Here is an 18,616-nt window from a genome sequence, read left to right as displayed (position 1 = left end):
GGACTGTTGTTGTTGCTGTGACAATGGAAGATAATGGAAACTGTGTTTGCATGAGACTTGGCAGGGACAACTGTCCGTTAAATGACCGCCGTGAAAGCCCGGGTGCGAAAACACGCCTTTTAAGCACACACGCAAACTGTGGGCAGGCGATAATGGGATGGAATCTCAGCAGCTAAAGGTCATCCATGTGTTGTGTGTCTTTAACTCAGCTGCTGGTGGAGAATATCTCCTAACCCTGCTCACTTATAATAGTACAAATAACCTTATAAAAAAACATATTCTCGACTTTTAGAAACACTTTTCTAAAATATTTTTTTATGAAGATCAAGACCACATAACCTCTACATCCTCTAACTCATTTACTAAATAGAATTCACCTCAATAGTAGGAATAGACAAGCACAAAAGCTATTGTATGGTTACCTCAAGTTATTTTTTGAGCATCTGGGCTGGAGTCACTCATTTGAAGACACTATGTCAAGTGGTAAAATTGAAAACAGTTGTTGATCAGGAGCCAGAAAGCTGCTTCTAAATACAATTATGCTGCTCTGCAGTGCCAGAGCCGTCATTACACAGTTATGCAAAAAAAAAAGAACATTGTGCTTTGTTGTAATTGTGTTGTTTGTCACTCTGCTTGCAGAGCATTAAACAAATAAAATACATGAGCAAAACAACTACACTGTGCAGCAGCGTTCGACAGCCTACGCTGAATAAAACATGTATCTGTCTGTTGGTGCTCTCCCGCCCCACCTTTGAGCACCGCTGCTGGCTTTACATTCAGGAAATACAATGCCAAGTCTCGCCATTTCTGGCTCTGACTAGCTGCGAGCAATTTGGACAGAATTCAACGTTTACACATGCAGACCTGTGACTGCGAAGCATTTAACATGTGATGAGAAAAGTTATGCCTTTCACTAAAAAGGAGTCTGAAGCCAAGTGCTGAATCAGTTTCACATCCAGGGAACCTTAGCGTGCACTTGAAGAGGAAACAACTGGTCAGAAAACAAGCTTCATAGGGCGGCAGGATTGTTGCCCAAAATGATGATCACAACAAAATATAATGATTGCACTTTAAATAAACAGAGAATTGCTTTCACGTACATGCTAATGTACGAGTCGTTGCTTCAAAATAAGACTTTTTCCTCACCTGAATTTTGGTGGATTTTAAACGCAAGTATCTCAGTTGATCATGCTCATTTAATTGTGGGAAGCCCAAATCGTGATTAATATTTGAATAACTGTGGAGCACATATAATTAGTTGAACAATGAATCGGTTATTAAAATTGTTGCAGTTGAATTTCAGCAATGGTTTCAGCTCGAAAGATGATCACAAACCCTTCTCGTTGTATTGATGGGAATGCATCACACCATTGTATATGATTTGTGGTATTTTATTTTATTTTAATGTTACTAATATTTTCATGGCATTGAGATAGTTGTTTGCATTTGTTGGTTGTTTCATTTTGTAATAGAACAATGTTTACGTTCATTTTGTCAGATTTTCACTATACGTTGTGTGTACCGCGTTGAGTTGTAGATACGGTCAGAGTTCAGCCAGTTCAATGCAACTTTTGTTTCCCCATTATAGAAACAATAGCTTGTTAACAGTTCTACCGGTTGCTGCACTTTGGTAACTGCAACAAGACTCCGCTCCTCCTGCTGCCCTTTGCTCCTGAACCTGGTCCCAGCAGATGTCTTACAGTGCTTTGCTCAGAGGAGAGAGAACCAGACATGCACATCTCATTAATTATGTCTCAGTTGAAATATCAGTCCAGAGCTCCCAGCCATTTGACTAAGGCAGAGGTAATGAAACCCCGCGCAATGAAGCTCAACGAGACAGCGTGGGGATGGAGGGCGGGGGTTGCCAGGTTGGGGCCGAGCTAAATCTGAAGCTACAGCCGGAGCTGAGGTTAAATCAATTTGAGGCTAAAGTTTGGGGCTGTAGGGCCGGGTGGGTTAGGCTGTAGGGTTTTCAAAGGAAAACACCGTGGCTTTGGTTTCCAAAATCCTATAAGACACTTCGATTAGAAAGTCCTCACCCCAACTCAGGCGGAGCGAGGAAGTCGGCTGCTGCTTGAAGTCGGCTGAATAGTCGGAAACAACAAACCAGCCGATCTGCTCCCCCAACGCAGACAGCCGTATCATATCAGCATGTACAGTATTTAAAGCACCGGAGAGAAAGCTTCATCAATAAATGTTTCCTAAATGTAAAGCATTGAGAAGGTCACGGTCAATTAGATGGATAAAGTAACAGCCATGACATTCACGTTGTCCCAAAAGATGAGGATTCGACCCCCCGAGGGACCGAGGGGACAGATAGACTGGAGACTCATCTTCAGGAAGTCAATGACTGATGCCGGCAGAGACAACAATATTTTTGCCTTTGTGCAAATTGAAGGAACATAACCATAAATTTGCAAGCGGCAGATCAATACAGCTCAGACGCAGCCAAGTCCTGAGAAACGTATCCAGGGGAAACCATTCGATAACTCCGATCAGAGACGGACCGGTAGCCTGCTATTAATCTTCCATTACCAGCCACAGGTCAGCGGCCATTGTGAACGAGCTCGAGACGTTCGGTGACAGATTCGCCCATTAAAGCTTGCGCTGATGTGTACACCCGGCAATCGGACAGATTTCTCCTCGTGTTATTGGCGCAATCAGGACCATTCATCAGATGTGGTCCATTAGGTCACGTTACAAAGGGCGGCACCGCAGCCCTCTCCTTTCACCGACATGACTCTATATACTGTATCACCGGCCGACGGGCAAACATCTTCAGTGTTTCATCTCGTATTGCTTACATGACAGATCATTGATCGTGTGAGTTGGATTTCCAATATAGAAAGATCAAGGGCTCATTTTTTTACAGTCTGCAGTCTTTTGTTTTTATGTATCTGTAATAATAAAGTATTGTAACCTAAAACAATTAGTTAGGTACAGAAGAAGAGTTTCTTTGTTTAGTTTTAATGACAAGGACAGGCCTGTGACTATGCTTTAAAGTAATGTTCCCATTATACACATCAGCATCTCTGGAGGCTTCCCTTAAATATGGGACTACTCAGTCATGACGAGAAGAGGAACCCATGTCAGAATGAAATGGGTCATACGATACTTTAAATAAATATGATAATGAGGCAGACACTACCGATTGCCAGGGGCGTTATTTGTGTTATGTGGAGAGAACAGTAGGTAGATTGGAACTTAATAATACTGCTGCAGTGGAGAGGGAGCCAGAGTGGAAAGTGGTCTACGGCAGCAAATGGGATGTGCTTTGTGTATGTGTGAGTGTGCGTTTTGTGCTGGCCCCGCAAAAGCTTCAATGTGATCATATAATGCAATGATCCTCATACAACGATTCGTATGATATCTTATGAAAGGTCACTCGTTGTTCGTGGGTTTTCCTACGAAAAGCCAGCAACGCGTGTCAATTTCCGCTTGTCTTTTCAAAATAAACTTCCGCCTTCACGGGAGAATCAGGAAGTTGTGTTTTGGCAACAAAACTACTTATTTAGGTTCAGGAAGAGATCGTTGTTTGGGTTAAAATAACTTCAGAGGTTCTATTACTGACATACGCAATGTTACGTGACAGCAACATCAACGTTGGCTTCTAGTTTCACGCGGGGATGGAACAGCGGTCTCCTGGCTGAAAGATTGCTGTTTGTTGAAACAAAAAAGATCACGTTTAAAAATATTATAAACATTATAATATAAATAGAAAGCTGTACAAAGTTGACAGTTGAGTATTATCGGGGGAAACGTGTCATAGAAGACGACGCGAAAGATTTACCTTCATTTCTGCATCCTGTGAATCGGAAAAAGGGGAAAACCGAATTGGAAATCTGCAGAAGGCCCTCGCTGCTGCTGCTAACTGGTGTTATGAGGTTATGAGAAAAACAACACGGGAGTAACTGTGAAGGAAGAGGCTTTAAACGATTTCCTTGTGATGAATGGAAGGGGGCTCCTGTAGTTGGGCTCTTCCCTCTCAGCAGGGGTCGCAATTATCTCTCACTAGGCGACCTCGGGAGCTCAGTTGGGGTAATGTACTTCTGACAGTGAGATAGATCTATGACACATAAAGTGCAATTTGTCCTCCAGCGCTGTGGATTCCCCGGGCTCAAAGGCAACGTGTAAGGGAGTAAAAGGAGCGATAAGTCAAGTGTTTGGAGGGATGTCACTTTACATGAGGGTTAGATACATAAATTAGTGAGCCCCGATATTTGGCTTTGGTTACATATCATATATTGATCGGTGATGTGATCCTGGAGCCTCCTCCGTGACCGGAGCGCAGCCGAACCAGTCTACAAAGGGCTGCAGTTCAATTACATTTTCATATATTCTTGTTCGGTAAATGAACTATTCTGTTAGCGACCTCATGTATCTTACAGTTTTGTGTCTTAATTAAGATGTTTTTTCTACCCTGAAAATAAATACACGAAACAATAAACATGGCCATGTTCAAGGATGAAAAATTACACCAAACATATAAACCTGAAAAATGATTAAGATTGTTATTTGTTATTAATTATGTTGCATAATTTGTAAAGCTAACGGCAGCATGCAAATGAACAAAAATCGGTCGGGAGTCCTACTGTTGTTTCTGTGTCTGAGCAGATGCTCCAGTGAATATAAGGTATGCAGCACGCTCCCCTGTGTTTGTGTTTTGTTTTGTAAATCAATGCACTTTCCCTCATTGATTCTGAATACAATGCTCCTTGTGCATGCAGCTGTTTCATTTATGTTACAAGGTTACAGGCTCTTTGCTCATGCAGGCAACCTGCTCTGGCATTTTCTCCATCAGCTGTGGAATTGCAGTAATACCGTTATCCTCCGTGAGCTTTCAACCTGCTCCTTTTGCCCTCAGCCGTTGTGTATGACTGTGTGTGCGGGGCCTCTGAGGCTCACTAGACCCCAAAAAAAAAACCCGCCCCCGCTTCCCGTCACTGACATGTAATCCGCTCCTACGTGAGTCTCCCTGGGTCCTGTGTTCTTATCAGCTCCTCCAGGATGAGAGACTGTCAATACAACGACCACAGAGAAAGAAAACCGTTCCTTCCCCCTACTTCTCATATCAACGCGGCCCATCTTCACACGGAACCGACCCTGGTCAGACAGCAATTAAAACCTCAGCCCTCCGGGTGGAGGAGTCGGTGCGAGTGAAAACCACAGATCTATAAACTTGATTTCTATCCGTTCACCTCCTGCAGCCTTCCATCGACACGACCAGCTCAGGAGGCGTCGACTGTGTGGACGGCATGCTCGCTGTAATTACAATCATCTTTTCCAGAGATGCATTACATATGACAGAAAAGAATTGAGCTGTGATACTGGAGTTTTATAAATATCTCTCAGAGACAGAGCCACTGTGCACTGCGAACAAAAATACATCAAGCCTGTTATTGAATATCAGAATATGGAGTTATTCGTTTATGATATTTACAGGACCGGGTCTACTAATGAATATGGTCTGCCAAATCTTGGATCTTCATTGTAGTCCAAAAACTATTAAAACACATCAATGAGCCACACGGTTGCATTGGGTAACACGATCCGTCATTACCATGAACACACACTCTGTAGGTTTTTTTAAAGTCAACCTTAAATACCCTGAGCTGCTGCTGTAAATACCCACTAGTGTGCCAAATGTCTATTAATCCACAGCTAAAAATAATCCCCAACAAATGCACGATTTACCCTATTTTAGTCATGTTCTCTAAAGCTTTTAAGGAAAATGCTGAGTCCTTCTTAAAGGGGGAAATATATATACATATAAGTTGACCAGTTTAAATAGATATACTTGTTTAATAGGAACCAGTGAGCGTGAGGCCACTGACAGGGTAGGGAAATTACTGAGAGACAGAATATTTTTATTTGACTAAGATTCAATCGTAGTGAGGACAGTATAGAATAATTCAATAGGTGGTTCGCTTTAAAATCAATTTAAAATTACATCATATAATGATAAATGCTATTTTACAAAATTCTAATCGGTCAAATGTGACATTTATAAAAGTTAGTGTTGTTTAATGAGTTCAAATGAAGCAGCTGCTTCATCTGGTTTTGTTGAATACTGACATTATTTTTAGGACGTAGTAAAAGGAAAACTACACATCCATACTCAATAAATAATAAATGAACTATATTTTCAAAGTCCCTCTATCACACATGCCTCTTTCTTTGGTATTAAGCAGCATACAAATAACTAAGAAACTACATTTCCCCACGACTTTACCCAGATATTTTCCGCGTGCAGAACAGCTGTCGCTTTTAAATAAAAGTGTGCACAATTAAGACTCCAATATGTTGCTTTTGTGAGAGCCATGCATTCCGCATAGTATGCCGCAAGGCCTTTTGTTTTGTCGGGGATATACAAAAAAATAAAATAAGACTCCATAAAAGCTCCAAACTTTTTTCTGTGGGCTAATGATGGCCGCGGAGCGAGACAGAGAGTTAACAAGCAGACAGACAGAGATCCACTTCCAGGTCAAACTTTAACAAGCATCTTATTGGGCAAATCCTGGGTCAAACTTTAACAAGGAACGCTGCCAAATGGCACCGCGAAGGAGCCCATATGGGCCATCGGTTGGAGTGTCGAACAGACAGCAGCAACACAACAGAATGAATTTATTACTGAGGAGAGAGTGGATAATTGCGCTTGTTATGAGGGCTGTATCTGATATGACCCCATGTTTATGGTTTGCCTATAAGACTTAATGAATGTTTTACAGCCAATTGCAACAGCAGAGCAGTGACATGTTAAGAGGCTGACAAAAAACAATATACATGCTGCATCTGGTCGCTCAGCTCTATTAATGGACACGAGGCGATGGGATCATTCAGCAAGTGGACCACATAATGGGCTTTACGGCGTTTCCTACTTTGAATGACTTTGTTGGCATGGCATTTAATAGCAAAAAGGGCACAAGAAACAGCGGGAGATGTCCCTAAAAACTCTGAACACAATTAAGCTTTAATATCGGGCTCTAAAAAGACACAGAGGAACAAGTGGCCCAGCAGGACACGAGGAAAGGTCTCTTGGCACTGGTGGTAAATGAGCATCCATCCCTCCTCATCTCTCGGTGCTTCGCAGGAGAAACTCGCTCATTAAATATGAATGCGCACCGCCACCAAAGCCTCTTGCTTCTTTTTCTGTTTTCAAAAGGTGAGCGCCACATGAGGTGAGCGCGACAGCTCTGCTAAATCACTTGTACTGTGATCTCCTTTGAAAAATTATATATATATATATATATTTTTTTTACATTTCATGGTTTTATGATGAGGACTCCTAGTTTTGCGTTAATTCATATAATATCCAGCTCCATATAAAGGTGGTAGTCGTGTTGCCACTACATACACCAATTACATCACTGTCATTTCACTTTTTTTTTTCTCTACTCTGCTCCGCTAAAAATACACACCTGCAGCAAAAGCTCAACCGGGGAGGACAAACATCCATTTAACATTAAAGATCAAAATAAGCACTTTAAAGAAAATGAGTGTGAATGTCTTTTCTTGGTGTATCTGTAACATCGGTGTCGTCTCCTCCCTACATGTATGCAGACCTTTTTTGGATACAGTCAGCCAAACTTTGCAGTAATGTCAGCGTTTGATCGTAGAGTGATGGTCGCACTGATACAGACAGCAGCCTGCACAACACAGGAGCCGCACAACAACCCACATTAGCTTTCCTCCCTAAACGCACGTCTCAGCTCAGCATGTTGAACGAGCCACCAAGCGAACATTCACCGGGGGAAAGGTGCACCGCTAACGTCAATTTGCAGGCTGACGTTAGAAACACCGACACACTGGCATCCCGCCATCTGCTGTCAATCAAACACAGACACGCCCCTTCCAGCCAGCTCACATGAAAATGGGCATTTCTATTAATAACACATGAAGGGATGACACATTGTGATTTCAGTTGGATTTGAATGCACCAAAGAAGATGAATGCTGTTAATGACTACTAATGAAAGAATGATTCAACGTTTGGGAATGTTTTGTTTTTCTCCCATTACATCAAAATTACACTGAAAATGTATCTATCGTGACAGAAAAATACTGGATCTGTTCTATTTGTGTATTCTTTCTAACAGGATGTTTTTTCCAATATTCTACATGACATACAGTGTGTAAATATCCTATGATCTTAGTTTCTTTCTTCGCTGTATTATAACAAGACTCCTGAGTGCTGATTATCTCAGCACCTTGTCCCTATTAAAGTACTGAATAAAACAATCAAGAACAGACTTTTACTGACAACAGAATGAGTCTAAAATAATAGCTTAGTACCGGAGTATTAAACCAGACTTTTTACGGAGTCGATGCAGATGACAGAGGAGCACCGAGGACAGAAAAGAGAGCAGGGCCTATTCCTTCCTTTTCATCCTCACTACTGTAACATCTGCTGCTCAGTGCAGTCAACTACATCCAAACTGCAAGTATCTCAGACTGAATTGGAGGCATTTTTCTCGCCCGTACAGAAGTTCTGAGATAATGCCGGAGGGGCATAAATACGTTTAACCTCGCGACTAAATTTAACGTCTTAGCCCTTGAACTTCGCCCACTGACTACAGAGTGTTTGAAACACTAGTTTGAGGCTTTTGTTGTGAGCTTTTTGATATCAAAGGAGACTGTAGACATAATGGGCACATTAATTCTCCAAACATCGGGGGCAGTGAGAGATGGAGAGCCGGCTAAACTGTACAAATTCCTTTAACAACCCCCCCCCCCCCAAAAAAAACACACAGAGGTTATGATCTTCAACCTTGGCTATTTTTTTCCATGCCACAGTGAGGTTTGAGGGGAGCTCTGAATCATAATATTTCACCTAACACAGTATTTGCAGAGAGTGTAGGTGACTTACACCATCTGTTTATAAAGCAACAGGCTCAGGCAGACACTCTGCCAGAGAAAAGGCACAAGGTCCCCGGGCTTATCTTGGTGGAGGTGTGCTGCTGCTCCTCGGCAGCGGCGAGGTGGAACGATAAACATAATTAAATTGAGTTGGATTACACAAAATGGATTGGATCAGTTGGGAAGGCGGAGAAGCTAATCCAGTGCAATCCACTCTATAGAGGTGCCAGCCACACAAAACGACATAAATAAAGAGGAGGGAAGCGGTGGCTGTCGCGGGGAGATCAAGGCAGGGGCACGGAGGGGACCCCTCCAAGTAAAAAAACAGCTCCAGAGTCAAATATCAACTCGAATAGCAAAGTTTAGTGCAGAAAATAAGAAACTGGGCTGAAAATATACTTCTCATTCCCTACTGAATTTCACATGAAACACTCTAATCATAGAGAATGTTGTTGGACGTGTGAAGAGCGTGAAATGTGTTTGAAATTGTAGTTAAAGGCTTTAGTGTTAAAAATATAACAAGCAATGAATTTACACCAATGCTATCGTTAGAGGAGGTGGGAGATCGCACTTGTCTTTCATTGCAGCGTTAATTACAGTCAACTATTAGCGGAAGAGTTTTGCCAATCCTTGTAGCTTTTCACCGGTTTTAATTAAAGAAGATGAGGTCTATTGTATGAAAGCAGGGGTCAGCAGTAGTAGCCTGGAAGTTTCTCTGTTTTCTTTGAAGTCATCTGAACTTTTTTATGTATCCCTAAGTCATCTGTGACAGCACCCCCATATAGCCATACTCCATTTCAACTCCCATTCCATTCCGACCCTCCATTTTTTGTTCCTCCCCTCAGATTGCATTTTCCCTTTTGTAACTGACTTTGGTACAATCCCCTAACAAATAACCTTTCCCTGGGGAAAGAGACTCTTTACTTTCTCTGCAGCCCTGCCAACCCACTCCTACCCTCTCTGTCTTTTCCATCCCCATCTCCCTTTGTCTCTCAGCCCCAGGCACAGTAAACAGATTGATACAGTCTGGGGGTTTTCTTTTTGCTTTTCAAAACTAATCCAGTGTAATCCCGGTCTGTCTGCGCCCCGCGTTGGGCAGCGCCGCGGAGCAAATTATCTTCCAATAAAATGAGGATTAATGGATCTATAAGTGATGCGGGGAAGGCTACGGCAGAGGATATATTGTTGAGTGGGCTCCTCTCAATAGCCTCCCTGTCACCGAATTAAACGTGCCTAAAGTATAAAAAATGTAAGTAGCGGAAAGATGGCATTTAACGTAAATTTGTAGTGTTAACGCCAATCTCGAAACTTACAAACCAGAACCAAAATCTTGTTTGGTTATAGAGACGTTTACAAAAATTGAAAACAAATGTTCTTAGTGTGGCTGCTTGGGTATTCACTACATGTAACAATTGAGAAAGAAGTATCGAAAAAGTCTGTGTTGTATTGGCACATGTATCAAATACAATAAACCCAGCCGAGCTGAAGACCCAGCAACACACATCTCTGAATGATCACCTTGCCAGGGATGCGGAATATCAGCTTTCAGTACACACCGGCCTAAACAGGTGCAGTTTGCATTATTTGGCTGGCCGCTTTAATTGAGAGTCTCCTCTTAGACGGCTGTCCAAGCAGACAGCTCAAGGCAGGCCCTGAGCAATGTATGGATGCTTGTGGAGGAGGACAATGCACAATTGTGGGATTTGAAATGTGAATGCAGCATTGGAATTTGACAGCCTCGACATTAAATCAACAAGTCGAGCCCAGGGCGAGCTTTGTGCCAGGTGGAGATGCAAGAAAGTCGCTATGAGCCAACGGATGGAGAGGAGTCAATGCAATTAATAACTTCTGGTTTTGTGGTGTGACTTTTTAGCCAGGGTTTCAACAGAAAGCAGTGTTGGAATGTTATTGATGTAAAGCTGCTGTTAAAACCGTCTCAAGATGCTCTGGTTTTCACAGTAAAGCGTCGGCCAGTATGATATCTGGACTGTGGCAAAATCTCTAAAACAGTATCTCGGTTTGAGAAATTACACCCATGTCTTTTGTTCTACAATCATTATTTTGTTTAACACAATATGCTATACTTGTCAGTGCATTAATGTTGCTTGATATTGCAGACAGTTTTTGGGTTGTTTTCTTTATTTCAGACCATTTCCTATTTACCCATTCACACTGCGAGCGACAAAAGCAACAAAACTACCATGCATGGCCAGCTTGTGGTCGACAATGACTGCATATGGCGTTCGCCCAGCACTGCTGTAATATATTTGATTATGTCTCATTGGGAACTCCTGTCTTTGTTTGCATGCAGAGGAACACGAATGACTCATGTTAATATTCCAGGTTTGACATTTTAACTCCACTAAAGGCTATCGAGTGCTGTATCTGAGTGGGGGAAAGAGCTAAATCACAGCAACATTGGCTCATTATTGCTGTAACGAGTGAGAACATGCGTCTCGCATTAGCGGTGGAATCAATAAAGGCACGTGACCCGTCGCGTCTGTTAACGAGATACTGTTAGGCTTTATAACGGGGATCTGCCCGTGTTAGTCCTGGCCTACATTTCGCCCCTGGATGCCAGTGGGAGCTGCAGCAAAAGCAGAGACAGAGCTCTGCAAACACACACAGCGCCACCCGGCAGCCGACCACTGCTTGTCTGAATGCAAAGCGGGTTCGCTGGAGCTCCCCCATCTGCCCTCTTACAGTTCACTTGCAAGTTCATTACATCTGCGGGTCAAATAACCGGTCGGCTCTCGGCCTCTGACAGGTTCGGGGCTGCGGCTGCGCCTCCACCCCACTGCGCGGCTCAGCATGTCGGCCGGCCGCAGATCCACAGATCATTATCGCTATCAAGCACTGTTTCCCCAACAAAACGATATCACTGCCTTTGATCCTGCGCCAAAGCTTATTCCTGTTCACTTCTGGGCATTCTAACCCAGGAACTTCTCCCACTCGGGGCAAAACTGAAGCACGGCTAAAAATACTCCTCTGTTTTGTTGATGAGATGGAAATGTATGAATTAACAATCGGGCATCATGTCTGAAATGAGGATACTTTCCCCCACCTGCTCAGTCTGTGCAGATAATGTATGTTTTGTTGTCGTTGGTAATCTTTTTCTTTGCGGGTAAGCTAGCTGAGGACGTTAATTCAATGCAAACATTGTGCCTGGACCCTGCTGTGGAATATCCAATTAAAAAACACTAGATACATAGAGTGTATGTGCAGCACTGAGGTTACAACATTCAAGCTGGGCCAGAGGTCCTGAAAGATGGGCTGCACACTGCTCTGCATCCACACACTGAACAAACAGAATATATCTGGTGCAGGCAGGGACTTTACAATTTAACATATTAAGCAATGTGGATTATATTCTGATGATAAAGTCATTAACATGTGATAATCAGAAAAATCTGATTAATGGTGTTTTACATTCTGTCTGAATGATGTGGGAGTGAAACTAAGAAGTCACATACATTAAACAGGAAATCATAATAATTAAATCATAGGATTAAATGTAATTAATTATCTTGCTTCTTGACACAGGCAAACACAAAGTAGCATAGTTCTGCACACAGTGATAACCTACAAAAATAATTAAGCTGCATTCTCTTATCAGGTTATACTTATGTGTTTGCAATCACACCTGCAAATGTTAATTGTGAAAATAAGTTTGGAAAAAACATCATGGTTTGTATTTAACGTGACTTACGTTACTTACGCTCAACAACGTTACGTACAACAACGTTACGTACAACAACGTTACGTACAACAACGTTACGTACAACAACGTTACGTACAACAACGTTACGTACAACAACGTTACGTACAACAACGTTACGTACAACAACGTTACGTTCAACAACGTTACGTTCAACAACGTTACGTTCAACAACGTTACGTACAACAACGTTACGTTCAACAACGTTACGTACAACAACGTTACGTACAACAACGTTACGTACAACAACGTTACGTACAACAACGTTACGTTCAACAACGTTACGTACAACAACGTTACGTACATCCGTGTTAAGTATAACAGCGTTAAGTACAACAACATTAGATACAACAGTGTTAAGTACAATGTCAACAACAATGTTACAGATAACAGTGTTACATATAAAGCATTGAGTCAACGTTGCTTTTAGTTTCACACGGGACACAAACAGCGGTCGCCTGGGTGAAAGTCCCTTTTTTTGTCACAGTTCAGCTTCCATTCTCTCCTGCCACTCCGTCTCTCACTCACCTAATCAGCTCATTCAGGGAACCTGTTAGTCACGCCCACCTCATCAGCTCAATCACTCTCACCTGCCCACTTTGCGGCACCTACTATTTAGACCCCAGTCTCACACACACACTCACTGCCAGATCGTTCTCCGCATTATGCCAGACTTTCCCGCGGTTACCCTCTGACTCTTTTCCCGTTGCCGAGCCTGCCTGTTTGGACTTCTCCGCCTTGCCTCTGCCCCGGTAAACGACTTAGCCTTCTCTCCCCGACCACGAGAATAGCCTCTGGTTTCTGTCTGCCTTCTCCCCTGATGGCTTGGCGTTCCCACCGAGTGGATTTCTTCACGTGAACTGTTGGAGACTGTTTGCCTGTCGTGTCTTCTGTCTGGAATAAAGCTTCGTTCAACTATTTCGTGTTTTCCGTCTTACTGCTTCTGGGTCCTTACCGCGCCTGTTACAGTTTCCTAATCCTTCACGTTATTTCCTTCTATGTAACATACAACTAATTTAGATATGTTTTACAATATTTCAGATATCTTTGGGATTGGTTTTTGAGAAAGTCTTCATTGTGTACTTAAATGTGTGAATTGTTGAAAACAAACTTGTTTGAATGTATTTAAACTAATCTGAACACAACCAACAAAGCCTAATCCTAACATATGTTGTAGTATAACTAGTATTACTGTAGTATTACTGTAGTATTACTTCCGCTGCCTCACCTAAGTGACAAGCTAATGTAATTGTAAGGCTGTTGAATCTGACGTCAGCAAATGTCTTACTTTTATGCACAACTCTTCCACACATTCCACTCGTTGGTATTGGAACTTGCAGTAGTTTCATCCATTTTGCATTAGCGAAGACAACAACAGAAGCATCAGGGCTCAGGGCGACAGGGACGGTAATGGGTCAGATTGATTTTTGTTTTGTTATTCCAAAACTAGACTGGTAATTTGAATTTTAAATAAACTTAACTGCACAAAGGTTTTTTTCTGTGAAAGTACTGTTCCCAAGGTCAAGAATGAACTTAAAATAAGACAGAAACAAATTTTTGGAAATAAGTGTTACTTGCGACCCTTGTACCCCCCATGTACTGTAGCACCGATATAATGTACATAACAGATGCACTTCATGCCACTCGACTTGTTTTCATACCTACAAGCACTTCATTAGTATGCTGTTGGGGATTTTTCCTTCCATGTAGGCTGCTGGTCCTGCTTGTCTCTTATTTTGGCTTAAGATATTTCTCCAGCTCCCAGTGTCTGCTGCTGACTGTATGAGGCTTGTCACAGGGGCAGAGATATGGTCCTTGTGGGATAGGAGCTCCACGAATGGCCCAAACTTATCAAAGCAGCCCCCCCCCCCCTGTCCCCGAGCTTCGAACACAATGCTCCCCTAATTTCTCCTGAATGGAAGTCTCTCCAGACCTGGAGTAATCTCGTATTCACCGTCTGCACACAGTAACTCTGGTTACTCTAGCTCTGTTCCCTGCATCCCCTGCCAATTGCATAATCAAGTCCAGAACTCATCAGCAAGATGGCAGAAGAAGTGCTCTATTAAGCTGCATCGTGTCCCATCTGTTGTGTAAGAGAGAGATAACAGTATTTACTGTTTTGGAGTTGTGGCAGACTGTTTCGGCCAAATTTTGTGCACCGCAGAGTTCTGCTTACTTCATAAAATGTCACGGATTAATTCTGTGTCCAACTGCAATTTTTTTGCCCCCACCAGAAATATCACAAACTAACTTTATTGGAAGGTTTATACCAAGAACTTGCGTTCGTTGAAACTATTGGAATTGAAACACAGGGGGAAACATTTAGTCGTATATTCTTGTTTGTGCTTCTCCGGCTTTATGTTCAAAGTATTCCATCAATTTTATTACATTTTGGGGAATGGCAAATATTTGCAATAACTCTACATACCTAGTGCAGTGTGGATAAAGAACTTTAGGAGAGTTGCTGTCAAGAAAGTGGTTGGTAGGAAGGAAACTTTGCATAACGTATTCAGTGCGCTGGTCTTTTTCTAATTGAGGCGAATATGTGTTCTTAGAAGATGTAAAAAAAGACTAACCCAGATTTGAGTAACAAAACCAGCTGATAAGAAAAAGTGCTGAGTAAATCACAGCATTATCTTCCTCATGGACTGGAATGGATTTACCTTACTGTACATGAGTCAGCTCACTGCAAGATGCATTAACCTACAGTCTGTTCTTTCAAACAAGACTTCAATCTGCACCTGATATCGTCGAGGCCATTACATCCATTACTCCAGCACACACTGAAAGAGCGAAGAAGCATTTCATTTTACACATCACTGTATTCAAAGGACATAATATGGGCCTTCTGTATGATGGTTGGCTCTTACCTATTTAATTCTAATACTACAGTAGATGATGTGCCACGTTATAGTTATTATGAGTATAGGCCATCTGAGGAAAGAGCAGGAGTGTTGAACTCTTTAATGTCAGGAACTCCCAACAATTTCAAAATGTAATTAATTTGACCTCAAAACCCAAACAAATATGATTAAATCTGACAATAGAGTGGAAGGTTTTTTCATCTGTGATGAGATGAAATGATTCAGTTATTCATTCAATTGATCAATTAGTCGATCGACAGAAGATTAATCAACTATTTTCATAATCGATTAGCCTGATGTTTGGGTTATTTCTTAAGCAAAGATGCCAAATATTTCAAAGTGCAAGCTTAACAATTGTGAGGATTTGCTTCTTTTTTCATATAATTGTAAACTAATTATTGTATTATTGTAAACTGAATGTCTTTGAACTGGTCGGACGACTAGAAAGGCGCTTTATGAATGCAAGTCTATATGTTTCACTCCATCCTAGACTTCATGGTTAACCAATCAATTGATACAAATAATCATCAGATTAATCAACTGTATATTGGTATTGCAGGTTCAGAAGGTGACAGAATATCCAGATTATGTGTGTCACCAAACTAAACTCCAGTAAGCAAACAACATCCAAATTAAACCATGCCTCACGTTGCAGGGGCCCCTTTGGAACCATTTTAAGGAACCCTTGAGGAGCCAAGTTTGGAAGGCATCGGCTGGAAGGGACATGGCTGTCTGAGTAAAAGAAAGCAGCTCGGTGCAGGAGCTGCATCTGGGGTTTCAATAGAATTAGTTACAGTGCAGCAGGACTGTTTACAGACTAGTGCTCCTTGTCTGCTCCCCTTAAAGCCAACAACAGTGTGGCAGACTCCAGACAAAGCCCATGAGTGGTACTTAAGGATGCACTTGGATGCTACAACAGTGCACTTCCCCACATGAGGGGATCCACGGGGCTGCGTCTGAAGAAGTGCAAAGATTCTGACGGCTTCAAAGCGGAGGACTGTGCAACGGATTAATTAAAGCGTCTAGTGCTGCATGCCGCCGCTGCTGCTCCATCCGTTCAAAATTCCATTTCAGTCACGTCCACTTCTTCAAAGGAGGAAACACATGTACATTTGAATAAGAGTGGGATTATTCCCCCTCACCCGCTTGCGCCACAGTTTGCACACGTCTGCACGGGATAGAGAGGACTGCAAACTGGGATGGCAGGTGGTTTTAGTGTTCCACTGCCACTTCCATCCCCAGACTGTTGGCTGTGATTTCATGTCATGCCGTCTGAAAATTAGTGCATTTTCTGTGCAAATATTAACTTTGCCATTACTTAAAAAAAATAAAAAATGTTCAGCATCATGCCGGATTAAAACCAGCAACAAAAGCCTCATTTGAAGGTAAAGTTTTCCTCTTTCATGGTCTCATCTCCCAAACTTGTCCACTTGAAATAAATAGTTTGTTAATTAATCTCTGGGCTGTTCCTACTTCAGTCACACCTGCTTGTTTGTTTGTTTTTTGCTACTGATTTGTACACCACACAAGGCTGGCTATGACACGCTTGCTGCATAACAACTTGGCAAAGCAGCCATGCTGCTAAAAGGACCTCGCTATTTTGGTGTGACCAAACAGGAAATTGTAAGTCGACCCAAAAACCTCTTATTTATAACTTGAAGTAGGCGGGCTGGTGGAGTCATAGCCTGCAGCCCAACACCAAGCGTTAAACATGAACCGTGTGTTATGGACTCAAACTGTTTTCACGCAGCTAAACTGTTTACTTCAGTTGTTAAAACACCGACATTTACCTTGATCCAGTAGCCGCAGGGAGTGCTGAAAAGACGGATCCAGCGTGTCCTTCTCTGCCATAAGCTCCGGCAAGTACTTTTCGTTCTCCATCTCGCGCAGGGCTTCGGGCTCCAAGTAATCGACTCAAATGTGATTCAAGTCAATAATAAAAGCAAAACTTGTTAGACGTCCACACGGCTCCAAGTTAGGGCTCGCGCCGGATATTTCTGTGAAGCAAACTCGCGGGGCGATATTGTCATTTGCACTCGCGCTACAAGAGCATTTCTCAGTCCTCGCGGCACACACGCGCGCACGAACAAACACGCAGAATAAATGAATTAAATGTGACCGTGAGGTTTTATCCCATCGAAGTGTTGTTCAGCCAGCAGAGCCCCGATACGCATCACAGCCGGTGTGAGGTTCCCTCTCCTCTCTGGGTGGACAGACTCTCTGAAGCTCACACTCGCTGCATCCAGTGTTGGGGCGAGGAAGCGGCGGCTATTGGTCCCCGTGCGCGACACGCAGCCCGTGAAAGGGGCGGGGCAACTCTACAGAACTGTCCGCGGTGCTGAATCCCACTATTAACCATATCGTTAAGCTATCATAAACTTACCATGATCAAGGGCGGCGATTCAGAGACACCGTGCTTGGGGATAGTGCCTGCAGTTGATGTCAGACAGCATTCAAACTAACGTCTATGTAATGTTAATAATACACAGAATATACGGCTGCACATCTCATTGAAAACATGTGGGGCTCAGCCCAGACCAAGGGAGGTCCAGGAGCATGCACCCCAGGAACGATTTTAAGATGGCTATATGCCCTATTTGTCTAAGCAATTTAAAAATGAAATGCCAGAAATGTTCTCCAACTTTTCTTCATTAAACTGATCCACCCTCCGGTTCCCCCTCAGTTAAACACTGTTTGCACTGTTAGCACCGTTTAAGTATTGAGAACCTTTAAGTTGCGTTACATACATATAGGAATTCGGCGTAAACAGCATCACTAAGCATGAAACCTATATTTAACTTGGAGTAGAGTTCACAAAAATGAATGATTAGCTGTACAATCTACATTTGCATGTGAGCAGCATTACAACATACCGTACCTTGATGGTGCAAATTGCCAAATACATTTGGGAAGTTAATTACCAAAAACCAACCCACAGGGAATGTCGTTTTTTTTGGGCCCTGGATCAATGTGTCCCCAGGCCAGCTGTCCCAAAATATCTACGCAGATGCATGTAAATACAGTTGACCCGTCGTATTTCAAATAAGTACAGTAAAGAAACTGGAACATCTCAAGAGGGAACATAATTGCCTCTTTCATTAAAGTAATTGATTAGGACCACATGACTCCTTAGGTTCCTTTTCCTTGTTACAACAACCTGTCAATAGTTCTCAGGAAAT

General features: G+C 42.5%; 1 protein-coding gene across 1 annotated transcript in view; it reads right to left on the bottom strand.

The window, feature by feature from the left end:
* The window catches only part of khdrbs3 (KH domain containing, RNA binding, signal transduction associated 3), a gene marked incomplete at both ends in the record, with an annotated part of 84,086 nt that extends 66,768 nt beyond the window's left edge, over positions 1 to 17,318 (bottom strand). The window contains one exon of the mRNA XM_079176464.1: positions 17,228 to 17,318. Within this exon, the coding sequence (XP_079032590.1) occupies positions 17,228 to 17,318 (91 nt within the window). The remainder of the gene's footprint in view (positions 1 to 17,227) is intronic.
* Between the last annotated feature and the right edge of the window lie 1,298 nt (positions 17,319 to 18,616).

The sequence above is a fragment of the Pholis gunnellus genome (genome assembly GCF_910591455.1).
Source record: "Pholis gunnellus genome assembly, chromosome: 16".
Taxonomy (NCBI): domain Eukaryota; kingdom Metazoa; phylum Chordata; class Actinopteri; order Perciformes; family Pholidae; genus Pholis; species Pholis gunnellus.
This window is presented reverse-complemented; position numbering and strand designations above follow the sequence as displayed.